This window comes from Penicillium taxi (genome assembly GCF_028828555.1).
Source record: "Penicillium taxi strain IBT 34144 chromosome Unknown utg000004l_segment0_segment0, whole genome shotgun sequence".
Taxonomy (NCBI): domain Eukaryota; kingdom Fungi; phylum Ascomycota; class Eurotiomycetes; order Eurotiales; family Aspergillaceae; genus Penicillium; species Penicillium taxi.
The window spans coordinates 2270373-2295432 of record NW_026643206.1 but is presented as its reverse complement, the minus strand read 5'-3'; the positions used below and the strand labels follow the sequence as shown (position 1 = coordinate 2295432).

Below are 25060 nucleotides of genomic sequence, written 5' to 3'. Positions count from 1 at the left end.
ATCGCACTCGAGCTTCGTCTATTTCTATTTTAATCGCTATGGCAGGCATATTCGAGGCGCCGCGCAATGCGGATACTCTTTGTGAGTCCAAGTTACTCCTCAGCTCTCAGACCTGAACTAATTCATCTCGCACAGTCCTGGGTGGGCAGAAAATCACCGGCGCCGACGTCCGTGAGCAGAATGGTATGTATGCTGGATCACTCAGTTTACCAATTGCAATTGTTGACTCCTTGTAGTTCTCGCAACTCAGGCTATCTCAAATGTCATTAAGAGCTCATTTGGTCCCTCCGGATTGGACAAGATGATGGTAGACGACATAGGGGTATGCAGCACTGAATTACCCCGCAGAACTTTCTGACAGCTTCTAACCTGAAACTTTGTGTGAAATAGGATGTTACTGTTACAAACGATGGCGCTACTATTTTGACACTTTTGGATATTGAGCACCCCGCAGGCAAGATCCTCGTCGACTTGGCCCAGCAGCAGGACAAGGAGGTAAGAAAACTACATACTCTTGCATGCATCAATTTCATACTGATCTCCTATAGGTTGGAGATGGCACAACCTCGGTCGTTTTGATTGCCTCAGAACTCCTCCGGAGAGCCAACGAACTGATGAAGAACCGCATACACCCCACCACCATCATCAGTGGATACCGTCTTGCCCTTCGCGAAGCTGTCAAGTACATGAACGAGAATGTCACAACTAAGGTGGAAAACCTGGGCAGAGACAGTCTGATCAACATTGCAAAGACCTCGATGTCTAGCAAGATCATTGGTTCTGACTCGGACTTTTTTGCCAATATGTGTGTGGATGCGATGTTGCAAGTGAAGTCTGTAAACCAGAGGGGTGAGGTTAAGTACCCCGTCAAGGCTGTGAATCTTCTCAAGGCCCACGGAAAGAGTGTCACTGAGTCTGTTCTTATCAACGGTTATGCTCTGAACTGCACAGTGGCCTCTCAAGCCATGACCACCCGCGTCACCAATGCCAAGATCGCCTGTTTGGATATGAATTTGCAAAAGGAGCGGATGAAGTTGGGTGTGCAGATCACAGTAGAGGACCCCGATCAGTTGGAGAAGATTCGTGAGCGCGAGGCCGGTATTGTTCTGGAGCGCGTTGAAATGATTCTGAACTCCGGCGCCAATGTCATCCTGACCACCAAGGGTATCGACGACATGGTTCTCAAGACTTTCGTAGAAAAGGGTGCTATGGCTGTTCGCCGCTGCAAGAAGGAGGATTTGCGCCGTATTGCTAAGGCCACCGGTGCTACCCTTGTCAGCACTTTGTCTGACCTGAACGGTGATGAGAAGTTTGAGGCTTCATATCTCGGCTCCGCCGATGAGGTCGCCCAGGAGCGTATTTCGGATGACGAGTGCATCCTTGTCAAGGGAACCAAGGTTCACAACTCTGCCTCGATCATCCTCCGCGGCGCCAACGAGTTCAGCTTGGATGAGATGGAGCGCTCTGTTCATGACACTCTTTGCGCTATCAAGCGAACCTTGGAGAGTGGAAGTATTGTGCCCGGAGGTGGTGCTGTGGAAACCGCCCTGCACATTTACTTGGAGGAATTTGCTGTCACAGTGGTAAGTTCTATCTGTTATATAATTTTTGTCTCGATTTTATTTACTAACTGTGATTCTAGGGCTCCCGTGAGCAACTTGCTATTGGCGAATTCGCCCAGTCTCTGCTTGTTATCCCCAAGACCCTGGCTGTCAATGCTGCCAAGGACTCATCTGAGTTGGTTGCCCAGCTTCGTGTCCGCCATGCCTTGTCACAACGTGTGCAGGATGGTGATGCTAATGAGGAGGAGAAGGCCATCGCTAAGAAGAAGACATACCGCAACTACGGTTTGGACTTGACAAAGGGAAGAGTTCACGACACCCTCAAGGCCGGTGTTCTGGAGCCCAGCATGAGCAAGATTAAGCAGCTCAAGAGTGCTGTTGAAGCCTGCATTGCCATCATGCGCATTGATACAATTATCAAGCTGGACCCTGAGCAGCCGCAGGATGACGGCCACGGTCACTAAATCTAGTGCCCTTATGTTTTGATTACCCCGGATTTACAAAAAAGAAATGCAGTAATTGGGTGTGACATAGAAATGAAAAATTAGTAGATAAAATAACTTCTACTTTATATGAAACGAATACATCAAATGGATATCCTGTACAGAAGCGTAGTAGTAAAAACAACAGAATGAATCACAGCACTTGTCCGCGCTTCTCTGCCATTAACCGACGATATTCTTCCACAATGTTTCGTCTTTCACCGGCCAATTCCTCTCGTCGTCTCAAACTGCCCACGGCATTCGGAACATTGGCAACATCAACCTTAGCTCCTCCGCGGACCTTGAAGATCTCCCTTGGCTTTTGCAACGTTGGCGGTGCCTTGGCAACATCGAACGGGTTGACATTGGCCTTGCGCTCCTTGTCACGCTTCTTCAGCTTAGCCCATGGATCAGGGTCGTCATCGCCACTGTGAATGTCAACATCTGCATCGGCATTCGCACCCTTCTTCTTCTTCTTTGGAATAGCCCCCTTCTTCTTGGCCTTTCCACCCCGCCTCTCCAAGTCCCACTCCTTCATCAATTCCAACTGCTCTTCCATCGCCTCAGCTCGCTCCTCACGCTCTGCTTCCTCCTTCTCCTTGATCTTAATATCATCTGCACGCCAACCGGCCTGCAGTCGTTTCAAATGTTTCTCATGCTTTGTAACCTTGTGATCGCGGTTTTTAGCCCCATTTGGTAGGGTCGACTTTGACATTTGAGAGAGAGGCAGAGCACGATCAACACGCGCCGAGAAATCAGACAATTTTTCACCGGGAAGGATCTTCGGCATTGCCAATTTGGCCTTGGCCTTGGCCTCGGCCTCGGCTGCTTGCTGAGATTCTGCCTTCGTAGACTTCTTACTTGGGCCTTCCTTTTCATCCTCACGCTTCCGCTTCTTGTCTCGCTTTTCGCCAGTCTCTAGTCCGGATGGTGCCCGTCTCCCAGTTGTTCGGAACTGCATTAACCGCTGGAACGCTTTCGGGGTGTCATCTTCCTTGGCACCCTTGCGGCGGCTATTTGTCGGTTTATTGTTGCCCTCGGCGACTTGTTTTTGCTGCTGCTGCTTCGACTTTTGCTGCTGCTTCTTGCCGTTTGTCTGCTTCTTTGGCTGGTTTAGGTCGCGCACTGGAAGTGCTTTCGCGATCATCGACGGCGGAAGATTAAATTGGCTGATGGATGTTAGACTAAATATTGCAGAGCTATAGTTATTCAGGCACATACGAGTCATCTTGCTCACGTCTCTTGTGTTTGTGAGGCATCTTGTCTTCGCGGGCTGTGAAGAGTTGATGTGTTGTGTTGAGCGGAACTTTTTTTTCATGTCGAGCTTATCGCTTATCAATTCTTATCGCACCTGGTAGTACATTGATCAACGCAATATACGAGTAAGCGAGTGAGCAATAAATAACAATCAGAAGCACGATACGTAGATTCTTTTGATTGAATATTCAATAAAATATGTTAGATGCGACGAAAAAATGCAAAAGAAGTCTAGATAGAAGTCCAGACGGGTATGACGCTCAGAATATGCCCCATTAACACCAGAACAATGCCCACAAGAAAATAACAAACCCTCATAACGGCTAAGCAGAAAAAAAAAAAAAGAAGGAGAAAAAGAGCTGTCAGAAATTATTCATCCTCATCGTCATATGAATCTTTAGTTGCGGCCCAGCCACTCTGCCAGCGCCGGCCCTCTGCGTCGCCGCTGTTTCGCAGCTCGCGAGCTTCCGGCCCTTCTCGCCAGCATCGAACGCTATAATCATCACTGACAGTGATGAGTTCACCGTCAACAGTCCAGGACAGTGCGGTAACTTCTTTCTGGTGGCCTTCCACCAGAGGGGTGCCGGAATGATGAATTGCGATGGTGTCTTCCAGGCGTCCGGACAGACCAGCGCTGGAGTTGGTGCGGCGTAGTCCCGATCGAGTTCTGAAGAGCGGCGTACCGCCGGGTAGATCACTATCAGGAACTTTTACAGTGGACTGCAGGAATCTTTCGTCGGTAGGAAACAGGATAGGGGAGTGACCAGTGCTTCCGACGGCGAGCATTTCAGCACGATCGTTGTGTGCTTTGCGTAATGCAAGCTTGACATAGAACGAAGATACCTGCAGGTTTGGATGACGGAATCCATAGAGAGGCCCTAAGCCATTTTTGTCGGAGCCTCCAGAACGTCGAGGGCGATTATTGTTGAGTGAAAGTTCAGGGGCATGGCCGAGTATCAGGTGAGAGGTTGCGTATGTATACACTGTACTATCTCGACATAGGGTATACAGTCTGGAACCGTCACCACTAAAAGCCAAAGAAGTTAAACCAAATCTGCGATACTTGATGTGGCTATCAGGCTCTCGGGTTGAGGACAGTGGAAGGACAGGTCGACCGCGACGGTTGTTGTGTGCTGTCCGCAAATCCCATAGCCGAACACTCGCACTAGCCTCCGATGCTGTCACGAACAGGTTTTCTTGGCCAGCGGGCAAGAATGAAATGGACGTGACAGTGATATCCGAGCGACCAAATGGAGGCGGGTCGCCTTTCTCTAAAGTTTGCTTCTGAGGGGTGGTGTAAGCATGAGCTCCGTGGATTGTGTTGAGAACGTGAGGGTAAGTCATCTTGGAGGGTGTTGAAGACACTGCGTTTTCAGCATCAGACTCCAAGTTGCAACGAACTTGCAAGGAAGGACGCTCAAAGCCTTTACAGCGGAGATCCCAGATATTGACATTGCCATCTCGACTGCATGTTGCGAGAACCTTATTATTGGTAGCAGGTTGAAACTGTACTCTCTTTACCGAGGAGACATGATTCGACAAGCAATGAATAGGTTTTTGGGTCGTCATATCAATAATCAAAGATGTTTGGTCGCCCGAAGCTGTGGCGAGGAACAAGTCATCCGATGAAAACTCGAGGTCCATGATCGAATTCATGTGCGGACGAAAAGCTAGGAACGCGCTCGAGAAGCCCCGTTCGTCATCTTTCGATGAATCAAGTAGTCGAATACTTCCTTCTTCATCGCCTACTGCAACCAATGAATTGTCTATTTCAATATTAGAAATCATATCACCTAAAGTCAATGTGGGCCGCCAGTAAGCACTTACTGTTGCAGGAGGCATTGCAGAATGGCAGTGCAAGTTGCCCTTCATTGAGGTAACTAGCACATACATAGCGGTCTTCCGATCGCGAGTAGAAATCAGCAGTTAAATCTTGCCAGCCTATATAGATATTAGAACGAGACTTCCTATGGTTGGATCGGAGGAAACTGACCAACACCAGCAGTGGCTCTAGAAGTCAACCGATTGTTGCGGCCGCCCTGTAGACTTCTCGTGAAAAAAGCCCCACAAGTTTGCAATGCCCGTGACCGTTGAATAGGTCGAACGGGTTCCCGTTTGAGAGGACTGGTAGGTGGTAAATCGTCATGGCCTTCCTGAGGATTGATATCAAGATCGTGAATTATGGGTCTCGGCTCTGATTCGTCGCCCACCGGTGAACGCACACGGACTCTTTTTAATGGCGAAGATTGTAGCGGGGAAACAATAGAAGAGAAAGAATATTTTCTTTTCCGACTTGGTGTACGCATGAGATCCTCTGGTAAAACATCGTTCGGGCTCTGTGCACCGTTGGTTTTGGACGCTCTTGTAAATGCGGGTGCGAGACGATTGACTGCCGGCGAGGTCAAGGTCCGCAAAGCCTGACGACCTGTTCTCACAGCACTGCTATTGTTTCCAGCATTGAGAAGAGACCTTGGTGTGAAAAAACGTCTGAAGGATCGAGGCGTGACCGTTGGTGACTTTCTAGGTCTGCGTCTACCAACCGAAGGCGGGGAGGACGGTATTTGAGGATAGATTTCGCGATGGGAGGTAGGCAGGATAGGCTCCGAATGCGGCACTTCAGGAAGTCCGATATGATCCATTGTATGGCAAGACAAATGTCAAAAATGAAGGTCTAGGCGGAATACATCTGGTAGGAAAGAGATTTGTCCCAAGGGGGTAAGATGGGTAAGATTGAGCGGGTCTTTTTCTAGAGTGATCGCGTAGTGGATCGGACGTGACGCGAAGCGTGTAAAGCACGCCTGACTTATCAGGTTATTGGTGGTCACGTGCTCGGCGGCGAACATTCTCATGTCGACCATGACTCGGCAATTTGAAGACTGGGCTTTCAACATGTCAATATTCCCCGAGCCTCTCTCGTGTCTACCAGTCTAGGATACCACCATTACCTAAAAAGTATCACGAGACTATATAGAAATGACATCACAGTCCAACATGAAGTGCCTTTTAGTCATAGAAATGCACTTGAGTTTCTCGATGAGAGTCGGTCTGACGAAGCCAAGAGAGTTATTTATTAATTAAATGCTTAAAACAGTCATGAGGACAACAGATGGACGTAAATTGATACTAGATATAGTATAGCCAAGCGGAGATGGATGCATTGTTGACTAATGGCCGATGTCCCGAGGCTAGTATTATAGCCTTTCTCCAACTTCTCCAAAATTCCGGGGTAAAAAGATTCAATTTGATACATCATACTGTATGAATGTACATTTGGCTCATGGCTCATATATAAACCCAGTTCTTATCTCCACATTCCGCTTTCCCGCAAATTCCAATCTCAAATGTCAATCCACCATGCGACAACCAGCAATTCCCATCCGCTCGCCTTTCGAGTCTTCCATAGCGAAACCAGGCCAGGGCAATGTCGTCCTTTCTCTCCTCCCGCCTAACAATCCCACACTCACCACCCTTACCTATAAATATCCATTAAAGCTAGTCCCGCGAACACCAGGCTTCGTTCCCGAATCCTCTGCATCACCAGACTCCTGCCCCTCACAACCAGTCCACCTCTACCTCCTTACCTATGGTGGTGGCCTATTACCCGGTGATCACATCGAGGTGTCAATCAAACTTGAGCCCAGAACACGAATGGTGGTCACCACTCCACAAGGAAGCACCAAGATTTTCAAGACAGAGCCCATGGGCCATACGACCAAGGGCCATAGACTGAGGATACCCGTCAACGAGCACCTGTCCGACATGAGTCAACAGTCTCTGGATGTGCGAATTGGCCATCAAGCAGCTCTATGCTATTTACCTGATCCATCCGTCCCCTATATGAACAGCCGATATGCCCAAGTACAAACCTTCACGGTCGATGCCACTGCTAAGGGTAACAATCGAAGTAGTCTATGTGTCCTTGACTGGGTCACGCAAGGTCGTACCTCACGAGGCGAAAACTGGAATTTCCAGGTCTGGAAAGGCCGTAACGAAGTCTGGGCCGCGGATGAGAAGACGGGGAGAAGCCGACTACTACTACGAGACTCGGTCATTCTAGACGATGAGACTGGGGATCGTGGGGGCCCAGAAACCGGCAATTTGGATGATGGTTTTGGGCGCGCAGAAACTCCTCCGCCACAGGCTAGTCTGGTTCCATTGAATGTGATTCAAGAACGTACACGTCCCCATGGTGTAGTAGGAACGTTGATTCTATCTGGCCCGGTCTTTGAAAGTCTCGGGAATTACCTCATGCACCAGTTCACGTCGCAGCCCCGTATCGGCAGCCGTAATTGGTCATCCACTGCATCGTCATCTGCACCAGAGACCTCGCTGAGTACGAAGGGGGGTGCTACTTGGACGGCAGCTCGTGTGCGAGTTGGCTTTGTCTTGGTCAAGTTTGGGGCTAAAGACTTTGAAACTGCCAAGGACTGGTTGGGTGGTCTGCTTCGTGACGAAGGAAGCATCATGCGTGAGTTCGGTGAGGAGGCTCTCTTCTGTCTGTAGACCTCATACATCAAAACTTGATTCAAATGATACCCCATTCTGCACATATACATATTTGCCTGGTAATGCAATGGATTTAAAACTCGTTGATAATTCATTCAAAGCCAAAGCAATTTTTATAGATGCTTGCTTAATATGCAATAATAAAACAACAATGCCCCCGTAAAGGTATCTCAAATATCAAATAGACCACCCAAACGCCCGTAGATAATCATCAATCGTCCCTTCGAAGTAGACCAATCTCAAAACCACCAATCGAAAGCCTTCATTCTCCAATTTCCCTTGGTCGCACTGACCAGGTCGTCCACATTCAGGATATCCACACCCTCCTGGACAAGAATTCTCCAAACATGGTTGCGCAGAGTAAGCGGCCAGCCAGGCAACCCCCAGTACCGCACCTTGAGGCCATGGTGGTGTGCAACACGAATTTGATTGCGAATAATATCCATCTGACGCTCTGAGAAATGGAAGGGCCATGGGATTCCAATGGCTTGCTTCAAGGAAACAGAAGCGTAGAAGCTGTTCGTACTATTGAACGTATTCGCAATAATGGCATCAGGTGTGCCGGACATGCCCTGGCCGAGAGTAGTCGCTCGTTTCACGGTGGATAAAGACTGATCCGATGCTAGGTCTTTGTCATCGACCAACTTGTCGAGCGGAGCATCGAAGAAGATGTCGCGGTAGGTGGAGTTTCTGGTGACCAGGTTGAAAGGGGTATTGCCTGTTCCGACAATAGTGATGGGTCCCTGGACAATATCTTCCCCATTGAAATAGGTCAGGTAGCCAAGTTCACGGAGTGGCTCCAGACTCTCAACAACAGTGGGCCATGTAGCAGCGCCATCGGTCTTGAAGTCAATAAGAAGAATCAGTGTCTGGCTTGGGTCCATGTCGAAGACACCATTCGGAGACTGGTTGGGAATTGGCTGGAACTCCGTGATAGGATTCTGTTTTTTGAGAATTTCGACCAGCGGTTCAATATACATCGACCGCAGCGTTCGATGCGATGTCAAGGCGCTGGTACTGTGGCCCACATACAGCTCACCATCGAACATCCAAACATCCGCCTCAACACTGACACAGCCTGCCCGTAGGGCTGAGTATAGCGGCACCCGACGCCAGTAGTCATTGTGCGAGTGGCAGCCTACAGGAATGATTTCTCGCGAGAAATCAGTGGGCCAATGAGTAGTATCCATCGATTGATGATCTTGATCGCCTCTGTGTATCCATGTACGGGCTGCCCGATCATACTCGTCCGGAAAGAAAGAAATGACAATTCCGCAGGCGAGCGACACGAACTGGAATAGACCACTGTAGCCTCGTAGGTTAGTGCCGAGATTCGAACCAAGGTCTGCAGGGCGACAACTCACAGCATGATAAAGAAGCTAATCAACGAGTGCCACAATCCTCGTGAGATACACTTACGACTTGTGAGACCACACTTGCGCCGCGGAAGACCCTCCAAAAAGATGTCGTTGTCGCCGTGAGGTGAAACTAAGGGAATCCAGCCATCAAGAGCCTGACGCCATTGTCTGCGCCCCGAAGAGCGCGGCCCCACCTTGTCTTGGGAGATAGTCTGACTTCGCACGCTTGTCTCGCCGATGTGCTCAGGCAAGTCGTGATAGGCCTCCACAGGTTCCATATTTGAGTGTATTCGACCTGAGATGAGAAGTCGCTATCTCCTTAGGACTTGGAATGGGCTTCCAAGATTACCATGGGTTTAATCAGGCAAGGGAGTTGGGGATGACAAGTGTATGAAAATATCAAGCAAGAAGTGAATCATTTTTAAGGGATTTCCGATTTAATGAGAAAAATATTGGTACTGGTTACCTTTATGGAACATAAGCATGTTGTGGGTGTAAGCATAATGATTGGGTGCCAGGTGGAAAGCGGCTTACTTTAACCAAGGTTAACCACGAGGTACAAGAAGATAAAAAATCACGACATTTTAACACGAAGAAATTATTTAAATAAAATCTACTTGTGACGCTTTAATGTACAAATGCTAATGACCCCAAAACACCCTCGGGTTTCATACTCATAGCCCGATCCCGTTCTTTTTTTTCAATAAACAACAAAATCAAAGACAAAACTTATTCCTCTTGAAGAGACTTTACGTAGGCTGCAGCCCGCGCTTTGGTCTCTTCGACCATTTTCTCGTTGCCACCGTTCGCGGCAAGTTGCTCCTCAAATTCAAGCCACTTCTTGAAGAGGAAGCGGGCTTGTTTAGGTTTGAGCTTCTTGTTGGCATCGATACTGATAGTGCCCTTCTTGCTCTGCAAGCCAAGTACACGCTCAAACAGACGGCGCACTTGCTCTGCATCTCCGACCTTGATTTCAAGGTCGATAAGCACGTTCCACAGGTCAATACGCTTGGGGAACGAAGAGAGTAGACCTTCGAAGACGGTACGACCACGCTCCACATCACCATTTGCCGAGCGGAACTCCATTTGACCAAATTTGGAGGTTGTCTCGATGTGAGTATGCGCTGGGAGGGACTGCAGAGCCCGAGAAAGCAGGCCTCGGGCCCGCGCAGGTGCTGCCATGGTGTCAAATAGGAAGCTAGCGTAGTTGAGGAAGAACTTCGGCGACTGGTTGGAGATCTTCTTCTTCATAGCAGTCCGGAAGAGGTCATCCGCTTTCTGTAGCAATTAGTTAGTACTGAAACTGTATATTAGACAAGACTTTTGATATATACCTCATTCTTTCCGGATTGGATGTAGATGCTGATCATCCGCTCATAGATCTCCTGCGGGTCGTTGTACTGACAGGCACGCTTGAAAATCTCCTCAAGACTGTCGTCATCACCGTAAGTGTTCTCTAAGTTCAGCAAAGCAATCCAGATGTTGAGCTTCTCAGAGTCTTGGCCCATGGAGATGGTGCGCAGAGCACGCTCAGCAATGGTACGAGCCTTTTCAACCTCACCAAGCTCCAGCTGGAATGCCATGTACTGGAGCCACAGCAGGGATGAGTCAGGCTCACCCAGAAGAAGACGCTCAAAGTCAGCAACAGACTGAGGGCCGTTCGCATCCAGATCGCCAGTACGGTCAATCTGGATTTCAGCCTTGCGGCTCTTCTTCTTCTTCTTCTTGGAATCCTCATTGTCGCTGTCAGCAGCCTTGGACTCCTCAGCCTGGATGTTCCCACTCCAGTCAAAGCCACTAGCACCAAGTCCACCCTCTTTGGAAGGCTTGGTACCATTAGTGGGCTCATCTCCGTCACTATCTTCTTCTTCTTCTTCTTTTTCTTCGTCCTCATCTTCATCGTCATCGCTACCATCCTCCAAATCATCCATGGAAACGTCGTCATCGCTATCAGCTTGTGCAAGCTTGACACCACCGTCGTCGAACATGTCTTCATCCTCGCTCTCCTCGTCAGCCTCGTCCTGGAAATGCGAAGCCTTGAGCGAGAACGAGATTTTGCCTTTCTCGGTGTCGATCTTGATGATCTTGGCCTTTACAACATCACCTTGATCGTACAAGGTGCGGGCATCAGCAACACGCTTCTCGGCCATCTCACTACGGTGGCAGAGACCACTGACATTGGCAGAGCGATCTATAACAATGAAAGCACCAAATTCTTCAACCTTCCTGATCTTACCAGTCACAACCTGGCCTTCCTTGAGGTCACGGAGGGTGGTCAGGGCCTTGAAGTTGGGATCCAATGCCGACTCCTTCAAGGTAAGTTGCAGCTTATTCTGCTCCGGGTCGACCAAAGTGACGCGGCCCTTGACAAGCTGGTTAAGCTGGAAAGAATCCTTCCACTCTTTGAGATAGGAATCAGAGAGATCAGAAACGCGGACGTAAGCATTGATCTCGTGGCCAACGGAGACGAAGAGACCGGCGTCAGTAATGCGCTTAACGAAACCGCGAACAACGTCGTTGGTCTTGAGCTGCTTCAGAGAAGTGATTTCACGATCTTGCACTTGGAGTGAAGAACTCAAGACCTTGGATGGGCGAAGTGACAAGTAGATCTTCTTCTTGGTTTTGTCAACAGCAACAACGCAAGTACGAAGAACCTCGTTCTTGTTGATACTAGCCGGGGTTGCCTTCGAATAGTCATCCGCCAAATCGAGCAGGTTGACTGCTCCAATGAGTGCTTCGCCGAGCTGCATGATGACTTGTGTCTCCGTAATCTTCGCCACACGTCCCGGAAGAATCATGCCAACGGAAATATCCTCAAATGTCAGTTTTTCAGGGGTCTGCTTTGCCGTGAGGTCCAAGTGGCCTTTGTCGGCATTGACTGCAGTGACCTGGACTTTCACGGCGGATCCAATGGGAAAGTTTTTCTCCATATCAGTGAGAAGAGAAAGGTCATCCGACGCATCCATCAAGCGAAGCCGGCCTCGCACATTGGGAGACAAATTGACCCAGAAGCAGTCATCGGCGACATTGTTGATGAAGCCCATCCAGGACGAGCCAACCTTGACTTGCTCCAAGTTCAGTGGCTCGGGATTAGCAGCATTAAGGAAGCTTGGCTTGATGGACAGCTCGAACACGGGGTATTTGCCAGTGCGGTGGGAGATAGGAAGGAACTTGTGGTTGCGAGCGTCATGAACACCAAGGATTCTAACAGAGAGCTCCTGCTTGGGACGGAATGACCGCGTTGGCTTCTTATGATCCTCAATGTCTTCCCATTTGTCGAATATTTCAGACACGTCAATGCGACCTTGGATATTGTCGGCCAATTGAACATTGATCTGAGTCGCCTTGACAGAGACGACCTTGCACTTGACAATTCTTCCAAAGGTAAAGTCGGACATAGTCTTGCAGTTCTCATCGACAGAGTTCACAAGAGCATGGTCCTGCTGTTTAGGCGTCTTGGTGTTCTTAACTTGGACAGGCTCGGCTGCCTTTTGAGTTAGGATAAATCGCTGGAGGTTAGGTTCAACCTCCTTGATAGTAGCTGAAATGTTCTGACCCTTCGATGTTCCGAATTGGGGCTTAGAAAGGTTGACCTCTTCGATAAGACGCTTAGGGATCAGGCCAGTCAGACCACCCAGGAACTCAACGAACAGGCCGGCAGGGGTAACGTTACGAACGAAACCCGTGACTTTAGCACCATCCTCCAGGCCGTCAAACTTGGAAGGCATGTTACCCTGTTTGGCCGCCTTCTTCAGAGAGGCCCTGCTAGAGACACTGATGAGACGATGGGCACGCTGAATATTGAGAACCATGAGATCATTCAGCTTCTGGCCCACGCGAACTTTGGAGAGAGTAGAGCTCTGTTTAGATGGAGATCCATCAATGATGTGCTGAATATCCAGACGAGCCACGAGTCCCGACTCGTCCAACTTGAGGAGCAAGTCATCAGCGGACTTCTCGAAAACGGTTCCAGCAACGAGAATGCCGGGGTGAATGTCTTCAAAGGCCTTGCGGTACTTGTCTGTGAATGTCGACGGATCCTTGCAAGAAACGGCGAGGCGACCCTGGGAAGCATCTACACTCAGGGCGTGCACAGTGATGACCTGGCCCTGTTTGAAATGCTCTGTGGGATCCTGGATGTATGCCTCACTCATTTCAGATACGGGAAGGAAGCCACGGATGGTACCGTAGAACTGGATAACGGCACCATGAGACTGCAGGTTGACAATAGTTCCAGGGGATTGGGAACCTGGAACGATATCCTTGTAGTCTTTCCAGATGGCGGCGTCGCTGTTCAGCAAGCTCTTCTTCAGGGTCAGTCGAATTTGGCGCTTTTCGAGATTGACGGATAAGATTCTGGCGGAAACCTTCAGTCCCTCCCGGAACTTCTTCTCTGGGTACTGTAGTTTGGTATCCGCAAAGTGCATAGACGGAACGAGACCAGTAATTCCATCTGCCAGGCTGACAATCAGACCGTCCATACCGGTGGGACTAATCAAGATCTTCTCGATCTTTCCCTTGACAACAGCTCCAACGTTGACATCCTCGAGGCGAATAAAAGGCTGCTCAATGATGGACTTTTCAAAGGAGAGCAAGTAAAGATTGTCGACTGCGTTATATCCAACAACTCGGGCTTCATGGCTGGCTCCTATTTTGAATGCACCAATGTCATCCGAGATCGACTCTACCTTGCCATCTGAAAGTCTGGAAATGTGAACAAATCCAATATGTTTACTATCCCCGATTTGAACATATACACCCATGCCAGGATCAACCTTGATAATCTTGGCTTCAGGGATGATTGCAGAGATGGCAGGTGCCTCGTCAGACGATCCAGGGCCATAAGAATCAGAAGAAAGTTTCAGAATGTGGTCCAGCAAGGAAAACCCAACCTTGAAGGGCTCAGCAGATGGAAAAGTAGAAACAATTCGACCCTTGATCTTCATACCAATCTTGTACTTGCGAACCAAGTCGAGCTTCCCATCGTTGGCACCTGATTGGACCAGGTCGACAGTTGCGTCAAGCATGCCCATGATCTTTCCCAACATACCATTTGCGGTAACTTCAGTCAGAAGAATCTCTGCGGCGACACCAGGAAGGTATGAGCCGATCGTAGGTGCTGCACTGAGAAAGTGGTTCTTTTTAATGGAGGCGGCAGATTGAAGGTTAGCGGACAACTTGATGACGTTGCCGCTAGAGTTTTGACCCTTGACCATGCAGAGGAAGACTGAGCCTTCCTTGATATCAGCGTACTGAACATGGGGGTCGATTTCCTTGGAAGACATGAATCCCTTCAGGTCTGAGCCTTCAATTCCAAGGTCCATGACCAAACCGTGGTCTTCCACGCTGACAACGGACGCCTGTATAGCCGACTCGTTCACTAGGTCAGCCTTGGAGAGGCCGGTGTTGGTTTGTCTAGGGTCAATGGACAGCTCGATGCGCTTCTTGCTGCGAACGCCAGCCTCCGTTGCTTCGGTGCCGGTGGAAACAACATATGCTCGAAGGAACTGGCCGATGTAGAAGTGTTCCTTGAAATCAAATGAATCCTCGTCCGAACTATCCTCATCATCTTCCTCTGAATTGAGAAGCTTTTCGATGTTCTCTTCGAGTACTTTGGAGACGGATGTGAGAGCGACGTATCCGGTGAGGTTGTTGGGTAGGGAAAGAGCAATATTGTGAGCATTTATGCTTGAAACCTGGCCGAGTATCATAGATCCAGGAACAAGTTGCTGCGGAAGTTAGCTAGTGCACCATGCTTATATTTCGATTTTCTTCTGAGTCGTGCATACCTTGAAGCTGAGGTGTTCGATACGGACGCCTTGCTTCTCTGAGACCTCTTTATCTCCAGACTTTTTTCCTTTAGTCTTCTTCTTCCTCGATTTCTTCACAGCAGTAGTATCATCTGCATCTTCCATGTCGACGTCGCTTTCATCGTCCTCACCGTCGTCGTTTTCCAATTCGCGGGTTGATTTCTTAGGTCCTTTAGGACCTTTTTGTTCAAATAAGACATCCTTGGTAGCCTGAATATGAATTTGCTTGCGCTCTAGAGCAGTCAGAACACCGCCACCACCACGGGGGAACGATGGCTCATCATCACGTAGGACAGAGAGCTCCGATGCTTTCGCAGCGGTTTCCTGGGGCTTCTGGTCTTTTTTGCGGTCTTCAGCGACAACCTTGGCACGCTTCTGCGGCTGACGAGCAGAATTTTCTTCAGGGGCATTCCCCTTGCGCTTGATGGGCGCCATTGTTGGTTGTCTAGATTCGCTGTGAAAAAGTGATGAAAATTGCCATAAAAAAAATTGGAGGCAGAATTTGGCGGTGAGATTTCGTTTTTTTTTTGCGGGTCCCAATTTACCAAGTTCTGTGACTAAATAGAAGTGATAATAGTCATGAATTGTGCTACTATAAACGTGATGATCGGTACCTAGGTATTTGATCAATGATATTGAAGGTTGAAGCTTTTGAAAGCCACGGATATATAAGATTTATAATCGAAAGGCTTCGTTGGAAGCTCATCATCATCCATGAGCGAGGTTATCAGATACCGATCATAATAACCTTGGAACTATTTCCACCCCATCTGGGCTAAGGGCTTGGAATTATTTTTTCCCTTCCAAACCTACCAATGGTGCCGGGTATGATGGTCGTAGTAAATACTTAACTAGAGCAGAATAACTCATTATTACCTAAGTAACCAACTTTATCTAGGTAAACCCGAAATTTGAATACCGGCAAACAAATGCCAGGATGACAAGCCAATGCTGGCGTATTTCTGGTATTTTTGAGTAATACAACTCGTCACTCCGAGGTCTTAGATACTAAACGGTTACAGTGTTTTCTCACCGCCTCCAAGACTGTTATTTATTTAACTTACCGCCTACCTCTTTAGTATGAGATTTTAAGATCACCATCCCTCAGCAAGCTTAGGAAGACTTAAATTTGGAATGTTTCATAAGATAGACTGGAAGCTGTTATTTCAGCAGGTGGTAATTATACTGTATGAATTGAATTGAATTGAATTTCTGCAGTTTCTGCCCTGCAGTAAAAATATGCTAGGGTTTTTTATGACACCCCTACTGTATACACCCCACTTAGCTATGTAAGGCCTCTAGGCACCAAGTCGCGTCGACCTCCTGTACGATTTCCAGTTCCCCGCCCTCCGCACCACCGGGCCTCTTTTTTCCCCACGCTAAATTTGAACTGTCGGACATTGAACGATAACTGCTCTCCTTAACGAACAAATAGAGTCAAGCTGGATCGCACCTCTTATTGTTCCCACTTACCTGATTCTCGGTTGTTGCCATTCGGCGCGCTATCAAGAGCGCGTGTTGACCCACAATGTACGAAGTCCCTCAATTCTATCCTTTACCTTTGCCATTACCTTAGCTGATGCATTTTCTCCCCATTTTCTAGTTCCTACATTGAGAGTCACACAATTCATTCTATAATGGAACTTGACGACCTCACCCAGGTGTCATCCCCTATCGCAGAGGATAGACGCAAATCCAGTCGAATGACGCGACGACCCGAAGTATTTTCGCAGACGACTCACTCCGCTATAAAACGAAAGCGTGGCGACGCACATGACCCCAATGATTCTGACGACTTGTCAGAGTCTGACAGCGACGATGTGGCTGATGACGATGCCGATGAGGAGGAAATGAGAGCAAAACGACGCGCTGCCCGTAAAACTGGCTCAAAGAAATCGCCGGCAAAAAAAACTTCACGCGCATCGAAAAAGCCCAAGGTCGCCAGAACTGCTGCTCAACAGCTCGCTTTCCGACCTGCATTTAATGCTCGTAATGCCACCGCAAATAAGCGAAAACAGAAAGTTCGACCCAGCTTGGCGGCGGGTGAACGAGGGCTATTTGGTAAGTTCCATGCGCTTGATCATAATTGACATGTCTAATAATCAATACAGCGGAAGTTTTTGGAAAGAGCAATAATGTTGACACGGCAGCGGCGCAATGGTCAAAACAATACCAGCGCGATGACAGCCAGGCCATTCAAGTCCTGGTAAATTTCATCATTCGATGTACCGGTGCCGACCTGGAGATAAGCGACCAGGAAGTGAATGACGTGGACCACGCCCCCGACCGCCTTAAAGATCTGGGAAATGTCTACCAGGCACAGGGCGTAACTGAGTATCCCCTGGTCTCCCGCTCAAAGACCTTCAGAGCATTCCAGCCCGTACTAGAGGAATTCATAGTCGCCCTCATCCAAACATTTCATCATTCCTCTATTTTGTACACCGACAAAAACCTGTTGGAGAACATCGAAACTTGGGTGTATGCTATGTCATCGTCAAATTTTCGCCCTTTCCGGCACACAGCGACCATCATCTCATTGGCTATGATAACTGCACTATGTGAGATCGCGCGGGAGGTGACAACAACTATTAGTACTTCTCGCAAGCAGTTGGAGAGCGAGAAGAAAAAGAAGTCCGTGAATAAGGGCCGCGTGGAAGCGATTCAAAAGGCCATCTCTGAAGGGGATCAAAAGCTAGAGCAATTGGACGACTTTATACAAGATGGATTTAATACCGTCTTTGTTCACCGCTACCGTGACGTTGATAGTACCATTCGTGCCGATTGCATAGCGGCCCTAGGTAAGTGGATTCAGACTTACCGCGAAATGTTTTTTGAAGGGCAATACCTGCGATATATTGGATGGACTTTGGCCGATGTCGTCTCGAGTACTCGCTTGACTGCTTTGACACAATTGTTGCCTCTTTATGAGAGCAAAGACAACGTCGGTGGTCTTCACTCTTTCACGGAACGATTCCGCTCGCGCATTGTTGAGATTGCTGCTCAAGATGCCGACTTTGCCGTGCGCCTAGCAGCCATTGAACTCCTTATTTTCCTCCGGGAAGGGGGGCTACTTGAACCTGCCGACATCGACTCGATTGGCCGCTTGATATTTGATGTTGACCCTCGAATTCGGAAGACGGCTGGCCGCTTCTTCGTGGCAAATGTTGAAGATGCTTTTGAGTCGATGACCGAGGAAGTAGAGGAAGAAATGAATGAAATCTTTGCCGATGACGATGAAGATGAATACGAATCCCCCAAACGCTCTTGGATTAAGTTCAAGTGTCTTGTTGACATGTTCCAGGCCTATGACGAACAAGGAACTGAGAGCTCAGAGCTTAGTATGCGGGATGTGATCTCCGGGGCTCCAGCCCACTCACGCTTCTTTTTGGCCACCGAGGCCATTTACCCCCATATGGAGGAGCTTCATCAGTGGCAATCCCTGGCCGGTTACCTTCTTTACGATCACTCTCAAATTGCAGACAGCCCGTCAGAAGATGATACTACAGCTGTTGTTCGCCACTTGTATAAAATGCAGGAAGGACAGGAGTATGTGCTACTAGAGGTCCTATTTGCCGCTGTCAAGCTGCGTGTGCTTGACATCTCAAAATCCGATATTGACAAGCGAGGGCGTAAAGTTAAGGCCCTGACTGCCAAGATCTCAGAGCTCCAGGAGGAGATCTCTCACAACCTAGCCCAGATTATTCCACAACTTCTGAACACATTTGGCTCCACCCCAGAAGCGGCGTCTGCTGTTTTACGTTTGGAGCACCTTGTGGACCTCGATAAAATTCTAGATCTCCAGGAAGATGCCACAGCCTACTCATCCTTGCTCAACGACATCAACAAACAATTTCTGACCCATTCAAATCAGGACGTTTTGGCAGAGGTTAGCGTGGCTTTCCTACATGCAAAGAGCTCTGAGGAGACGCGTGAGGTCCTTGAAGGCAAGATTCAGGAGCTGTGGGATGATATGGTGGATACTCTCGGTAACTTGGCTCGAAAGAAGGAAGTCGAAGCGGGTGGTTCCATCTCAAATTCTACCCTGACAGATCTTTCCAATACTATGATTCGCATTTCAAATCTTGCTGGTATCGCAGACTGCACCGTCATTCTGGAAACTGCCCTCTCGTTGAAATCCAAAAAAGGGAACCCCGAAGCTCCCTTCAACACTCTTCTCCGCCTTGCTCATCGTGGTCTTCGCAAATTGGACGATGATGAGGATGTTGCTAGGGCGGAGAGTGAACTTGTTTGTCACATTATTCGAACCTTGCTGTTCTACTTCATGTGGAAGGTACAGGCACTGACATCAGCGCTGAACGATGGCAAAGCCTCATATACCACTTCCTATTTCGAGGCACTCACAAAGAGCCGTGATGAATTTTCATCAGTTCTCCTCGAGATCATGAAAAATCGCTCTGGGCTTGATGATATACGATTTGCAGCCACCACAAGTTTCCTAGACCTACAGACCCTTTTCAGCACACTGCGCAATGTCGGCCAAGGTGTTGGTAACGACGAGGATGCTATATTCCAAACACAAAACCTTGTGCAGGAAGTCTCACCAAATGCCCAGGCTCTGATCACCAAAATACATGGTCTGGCCGAGCGCATATTTGCCAAGAAATCTAAACGAGAGCTGGAGCTCGCCGATGACGACGACCCTATCTCTGATGACGAAGAGGCTAACGAATCTGAAGATGAGGTAGTGGTGAATGAGCGTCTTCGCCACAGCATTCTGGCCGAACAACGCCTTTGTGAATTGACTGGCAAGATTGTCCTGGCAATCATTGCCCGTGTTGTGGATGCTTCTGGTTCAAAACGCGGCTCTTGGAAGAAGCAACTGCTTCACAACAAGGGCTCCTTTGGCCGGAATTATCGAGAGGTTTTGTCGTACCTTGAAGAGCGCAAACCTCGAAGTGCACCCCGAAGCAAGGGCAAACAGCCTGCCAAGCAGGGAGCTCAGCAATCTGCAGTCGATTCCGAAGGCTTCAAGTCGGCAGAACATGTCGATGGTGATGAGGAGGAAGAAGGCGGCGATGAGAGTCCCGTGGAGGAAGATGATGAGGATGACTTGCGCGATCGCGAACTTGTTGAAAATGATATCGACCACGAGCATGATGAAAACGAAAATTCGAAGAATGTGACACCTGATCCAGACGAGGACCAGGTGATGGGTGACTAGGTGCCAGGTTCATTCTGTGCTGTGTCTATGTTTGATTGTGGATTTTCTCTCAGCCTTTGACGTTTGCTTCTCTAATGATGTTGACATTATTTTTTATCTATTGCCCTTTACTCTGCTAGAGTGGACCTTCAACTGTATGCTATAGGTGTTTCATTTCCTAGTTATCACTTTCGCTGATATACTACATAAATTCTCCCTCTCGCACTTTTCCACTAAGTCTAATTTTCACATATTTCAAGCCATTTGATGCAGCCTTAAGTCTCTCTGTTATAGATGTCGTTGTATTTTTTTTTCAGAGCTTGTAGAGTAAGCTCTGCTTTTTCAAGCCCTTCAAAACGTGCAGGATCAAGTGCTTTCAAAGATGCTCGTCTTCTGGAACGGGGGGATGCCCGGTATCACGGAGAATCGCTCTAGATACTAGTTTGGCCGTTCCTCCAGCTGTGGTAACCCAAATAGCAGCATATAGCCAGAGCTTTGACACATCAGATACCTTTCCTGCAAGTGGCAAGTTATCAGGTGTCACAACGAAAATGCCATTGAAAGGTTTCTCTAAAAAGGAGCCATCCAATTCTGCATGGTTGCCCTGGACAAGGAATTGATCACCGTTTTTTCAATAGTGAACCCGCTTCAGAAAGGACGTTATCAAAAGTTGAGGGCCGTGATCCGAGGGCGATTTCAGTCGGGTGCAACTGTAATGGAGGATGACCATAGCTGCCCAAGCCGTCACGATCGCCATAATCCCGTGCATAGATAGACATGGTTATCTAACCAACGGAATAATGGGTATCGCTTTCCGGCACGAGGTGTTCGGGCTAATGAGGAAGTGTACGGGTGAGCAACTGGGACAATTGGGACGGGAATCTTGGTAATTGGCACATCAGTGACATTGGATTGGCCACTCAAGGCAGACGTCCAAATTCCAGTGGCAAGGATGACAGTAGCGCCTCCCAATCCGACGTCTCCCTTCGATGTCTGCATAGCTTCCAACTCTATAGTGGGACGTGATAATCTGCGCATTCACCGTACCATCAGACGGGAAATGTAGAGCGGCTCCCTTCGACTCGGCATTGATGAAGTCCGGGGCCAGGGAGGCTGCGGCTTCGAGTGTGATAATCTCAGCTGGTAATCCGGCAGACCGTGCTAGATCCAGTCGATGGCGTAGCATTTTCATGCCGGATGGTGTCGAGGAGAGTCCCAAGGCTCCGACAGGATTGAAACCACCTAGAATCAAGGAATACTCAGAGACGGTATCTTGAGCCAGTCGTGTCAAGACAGGGGATTCATTGAGTTGGCCAACGAAGCCTGGGGCATGGCCAGTTGATCCGACTAGCGTTTTTAGGTTTTTGTCAATGAGGATGATGTGGCGATCGTTTTTGGTTTCGGAAAGGTAGGCGAGTGCCGCACCGACTATAACTCCGACGATGAAGAGTCAGTTGGAGGAGGGTTTATCATTTAAGTCAGAAACTCGTAACGCTGAGACCATTGTGCTTTGCTGTTGAATGTATAATTTGAGTCAATGTGCTAACCTTCCAAGGTTAGAAATGGGGGAAGTACCTGGGCACGTCTGGTATAAATTCGGTAGTATAGCGTGACATCGGAGCCTGTAATCTCAAGTATCCATATCTAACCAGCTTTGGGCGTGGTTGAGACCAGTGGGGATTATAAATGACATAGTTAATAGCATCTAATGATTTCCAGTATTAGAAGAAACATCTATTTCTATCTTGCCAAGCCTCTTGGTCCTAGCTATACTGGCGTACTGAGAACCGTTCAGAAGGGGACAAAGACCGAGAATCTTCCGCGGCCATTTCCGACCCTTCTGGTCCATGAGTACTTAGGTAAGATTTGATACCGTATGACCTTGGAAGTTATATTCGGATGTTTTCATGCTAGATATATGGATATCCATGGATCAATGAATATTTCATGGCATGGCATCAGATAACAGTCAAAGCTAGGTAACTAACTACAGTGCCCAGGGCAACGGGTGGAGTGTAGGTAGTCCAGAGCGAGCCGCGCGGAGTAATAGGGCATGCATTGTTCTTGCTGCTCGATATATCAGTGTCATTACTTGGCCTCTGAGACTGCCACTTTGGAACCTCGGATATCGTATGTAGTCTACAGGTATCCTAAAATTGGGACATACAGCCAACCTTTCAGTTGCTGTTGGCAATGGAAAAACAAATTATGGCATAAGAATTGAAATTTTGGGCTCTGGAATTCCAGAGGTACGACAACAGCCGTTGTACATCGGTTGTGGCGGGACTATGATGATGAGTTTCTCGAGGGACGAATACCTCAGCAAAGCCAACAAAAAAATTCAGAAGGTGGGTAGGAAGACATTAACGTGAAAGAAAAGAACCAATCCGCGAATAGTTACGCCAGTGTATGAAAATGCTAAAAGGGGGGGGGGGAGGGGGAGGGGGGTGGGGTTACATGATGGTGAATCTTTGTTTATCGTGAATCCAAATTGGTACAAGAGAAACGAGGGAAGGGGAAGGAAATGGGGAAAGCCTCGTGAGAGGAGTAGGAAAAAAAAAGGAAATCGAATAGAATCCAAGTGCTTCATACGAAGCATGTGGAGGAAGGGGGAGATAGGCCGGTGCTACTCCGTAGACGCGAGGGAAAGTGTGAAAGGCAACTTACAACAATCTGCATGAAGAATAAGGAAGAAAAAAACAAGTGCAGAGTAGAAAGGTGCAAGCTGATGGACGAGAAAATGAATCCACATTTACACATTTACATGTCCATGGAGTCACCACCGTTGGCGAAGTTGAAGCCGCCAGGTTGCTGCTGGTTAGCGCCAAGGGCAAAACCGGATTGAGTCTGCTGAGGAGCAAGCTCGTCGATATCACCAGCTCCCTCGTCATCGTCGGAGAAGTACTTCTCAATGATGTTGTATGCCTTCATGTAGATCTCTTCGTTGGCGTTATTTTGGCAATCATGGATCTTCTCCATGCCACCGGCCTCCTCAATGAATAGGGCGTAGCGGTTGATGCGAGTCTCACCCTGGCCAGCCTCCTTGTCAATCTCGCCAACCTTCAGGATGTTCTCCAGACCATCCAGCGCAACCTGAATAATCTTGTTATCGGGGCAAGCCAACAGATCGCAGAGAGGCTTGATGCATCCCTGGGAAACAAGGTAGCGGATCTGGTCGGGCTTCTGCAAGCCACCGGAAGTAGCGTTGGAGATAGCCCAGCAAGCCTCTTTGCGGGTCTTGAAGTCGCCGTTGGCCAGCAGATTGATCAAGGGGGCAATGATACCGGCGTCGATAACATGTTGGATCTGAGTGGAATTACCTGCAGTAACGTTGGAAATGGTCCAGCAAGCCTCCTTACGGATTCCATCCTTGGTGGAGCCAAGAAGAGACAGCAAGGCGGGAAGGGCGCCACAGTTGATGATAACCTGGGTCTGGACATCATCACCAGTAACGATGTTGCCAACTGAACGAAGAGCAGGGGTCTGCACAGAGGTAGAGGCGTGCATAAGGAGCTCCACAAGGCGGCGGGGAATACCGGCCTCGATAACAGCCTGGATCTTATCATTGGCCCCATCAGAAAGGTACGAGATGGCCCAGCAAGCATCGATAAGAACCTCATCATCCAGCATATAAATGAGCTTTGCAAGGACGGGCAGAGCAGGGGCAATGGTGTTCCAGTCAGGCTGAGGGGTCTTGCCACGGCAGAAGTTGCTCAGAGTCCAGGTGGCGTTGCGGAGCATGCTAAGCTTGCGGCCATCATTGATGAGATTCAGGAGCGGGCGCAGGGCACCAGCACCGAGAACAAAGTCACGGCAGTGAGGACTATCACCAGCAATGTTACCAAGGGCCCAAACGGCCTGCTCACGGACATCAGGCTCGGGGCTGGCGAGGAGCTCGCAGAAAATAGGGACGGCACCGGCCTCGATGACAACCTGGGTCTGCTGAGCAGAACCAGAGGCAATGTTGGTGAGAGCCCAGGCAGACTCAAACTGAACAAGAGTGTGAGGAGAACGAAGGAATTCCACAAAGCGGGCGACAACTCCAGTCTCGATAACGCGCTCAATAGGAGGGTTGCGCTCCTTCGACAGCAATTTGCGGAACTTGGTAGTGGCCTGAATCTGCTCCTCAACCTGGTCGGACATAACACCCTTCACCATCAGAGGGAGCTCGACATTGAGCTTTAAAAATCATTTTGTTAGCTTCATGTTGATCTATTTTTCGTTCTCGCGGGTTCTCTGGTAGTGGGGTCATCGAGTGGAGGGGTTGGCCCCATGGCAACAGGGCGGTGAAAAAAATTCCCATGTTGATGATCGCATCAACAAAACAAAGTACTCGGAGTACAAGAAAAAGAGAGGGGGAGAAACAATTTTGCCACCATATTTGGGGACTAGAGGTGGGGGTGAAACCCCTCCAAGCAAGAAATGAAAGGAAGGGGAAAAAATGATCGCCTACTTACTTCACTCTCAATAGCAGTAGCTTCATCGTCACTTTCAGCGGCACCTAAGCCATCACCAACTCCGACTCCTCCATCACGGGTCTGAATGCCACGTCGCTTGGCAAGGTTCTCCTCACGCTTCTGCTTTCTGATCTCGACCTGCTGTTCTTCACGGCGACGACGGAGCTCATCGGGCTTGAACTGGTTACGGGCCTTGAACTGCGTCCGTCGGTGCTCTGGAATATAGCGTTCCGCCATGGTATGTGATCACTAGTAAAAGAAAGAAATTGCTCCTCAGAAATGAAGCTTTAGAAAAGTGGTGTAGGATAAACACGCAGTTGAGAGAGAGAAGAAAGAGGATGTGGGGGGAAAACGGAAGAAGAAGGTTGTGTGCAAGGAGGGGAAGTCACGTGACCTCTGTTTCTATTTACAACCGCGTTCTTTCTCAGAGCAAAAGCTATAAAGTCGCGATCAATCAGTCTACATAC

General features: G+C 48.7%; 9 protein-coding genes across 9 annotated transcripts; 3 read left to right on the top strand and 6 right to left on the bottom strand.

The window, feature by feature from the left end:
* Positions 1-38: 38 nt before the first annotated feature.
* Positions 39-2026, top strand: N7495_005763 (chaperonin-containing T-complex alpha subunit TCP1; the record flags this gene model as incomplete). Its single annotated transcript, XM_057208414.1, has 6 exons — positions 39-81; positions 136-183; positions 237-322; positions 391-495; positions 549-1583; positions 1643-2026. 6 exons carry the CDS (start codon positions 39-41, stop codon positions 2024-2026), a joined length of 1701 nt encoding a protein of 566 aa, XP_057062188.1.
* A 172-nt stretch (positions 2027-2198) lies between these two features.
* N7495_005762 (uncharacterized protein) lies at positions 2199-3303 on the bottom strand (the record flags this gene model as incomplete). The annotated part of the gene is made up of 2 exons (XM_057208413.1): positions 2199-3213; positions 3266-3303. 2 exons carry the CDS (start codon positions 3301-3303, stop codon positions 2199-2201), a joined length of 1053 nt encoding a protein of 350 aa, XP_057062187.1.
* Positions 3304-3670: 367 nt separating this feature from the next.
* Positions 3671-5940, bottom strand: N7495_005761 (WD40 repeat domain-containing protein; the record flags this gene model as incomplete). The annotated part of the gene is made up of 3 exons (XM_057208412.1): positions 3671-5067; positions 5129-5242; positions 5295-5940. 3 exons carry the CDS (start codon positions 5938-5940, stop codon positions 3671-3673), a joined length of 2157 nt encoding a protein of 718 aa, XP_057062186.1.
* A 715-nt stretch (positions 5941-6655) lies between these two features.
* N7495_005760 (urease accessory protein UreD) lies at positions 6656-7804 on the top strand (the record flags this gene model as incomplete). Its single annotated transcript, XM_057208411.1, has 1 exon — positions 6656-7804. One exon carries the CDS (start codon positions 6656-6658, stop codon positions 7802-7804), a length of 1149 nt encoding a protein of 382 aa, XP_057062185.1.
* A 242-nt stretch (positions 7805-8046) lies between these two features.
* On the bottom strand, positions 8047-9443 carry N7495_005759 (uncharacterized protein; the record flags this gene model as incomplete). Its single annotated transcript, XM_057208410.1, has 2 exons — positions 8047-9152; positions 9227-9443. 2 exons carry the CDS (start codon positions 9441-9443, stop codon positions 8047-8049), a joined length of 1323 nt encoding a protein of 440 aa, XP_057062184.1.
* Positions 9444-9894: 451 nt separating this feature from the next.
* N7495_005758 (putative rRNA biogenesis protein RRP5) lies at positions 9895-15410 on the bottom strand (the record flags this gene model as incomplete). Its single annotated transcript, XM_057208409.1, has 3 exons — positions 9895-10443; positions 10500-14894; positions 14955-15410. 3 exons carry the CDS (start codon positions 15408-15410, stop codon positions 9895-9897), a joined length of 5400 nt encoding a protein of 1799 aa, XP_057062183.1.
* A 1202-nt stretch (positions 15411-16612) lies between these two features.
* N7495_005757 (cohesin subunit IRR1) lies at positions 16613-20157 on the top strand (the record flags this gene model as incomplete). Its single annotated transcript, XM_057208408.1, has 2 exons — positions 16613-17036; positions 17087-20157. 2 exons carry the CDS (start codon positions 16613-16615, stop codon positions 20155-20157), a joined length of 3495 nt encoding a protein of 1164 aa, XP_057062182.1.
* Positions 20158-20512: 355 nt separating this feature from the next.
* On the bottom strand, positions 20513-21985 carry N7495_005756 (FAD dependent oxidoreductase; the record flags this gene model as incomplete). The annotated part of the gene is made up of 5 exons (XM_057208407.1): positions 20513-20740; positions 20796-20868; positions 20927-21120; positions 21179-21564; positions 21910-21985. The coding sequence occupies 5 exons, from the start codon at positions 21983-21985 to the stop codon at positions 20513-20515; spliced, it is 957 nt and encodes a 318-aa protein (XP_057062181.1).
* A 911-nt stretch (positions 21986-22896) lies between these two features.
* On the bottom strand, positions 22897-24830 carry N7495_005755 (karyopherin alpha; the record flags this gene model as incomplete). Its single annotated transcript, XM_057208406.1, has 2 exons — positions 22897-24315; positions 24594-24830. The coding sequence occupies 2 exons, from the start codon at positions 24828-24830 to the stop codon at positions 22897-22899; spliced, it is 1656 nt and encodes a 551-aa protein (XP_057062180.1).
* Positions 24831-25060: the final 230 nt, after the last annotated feature.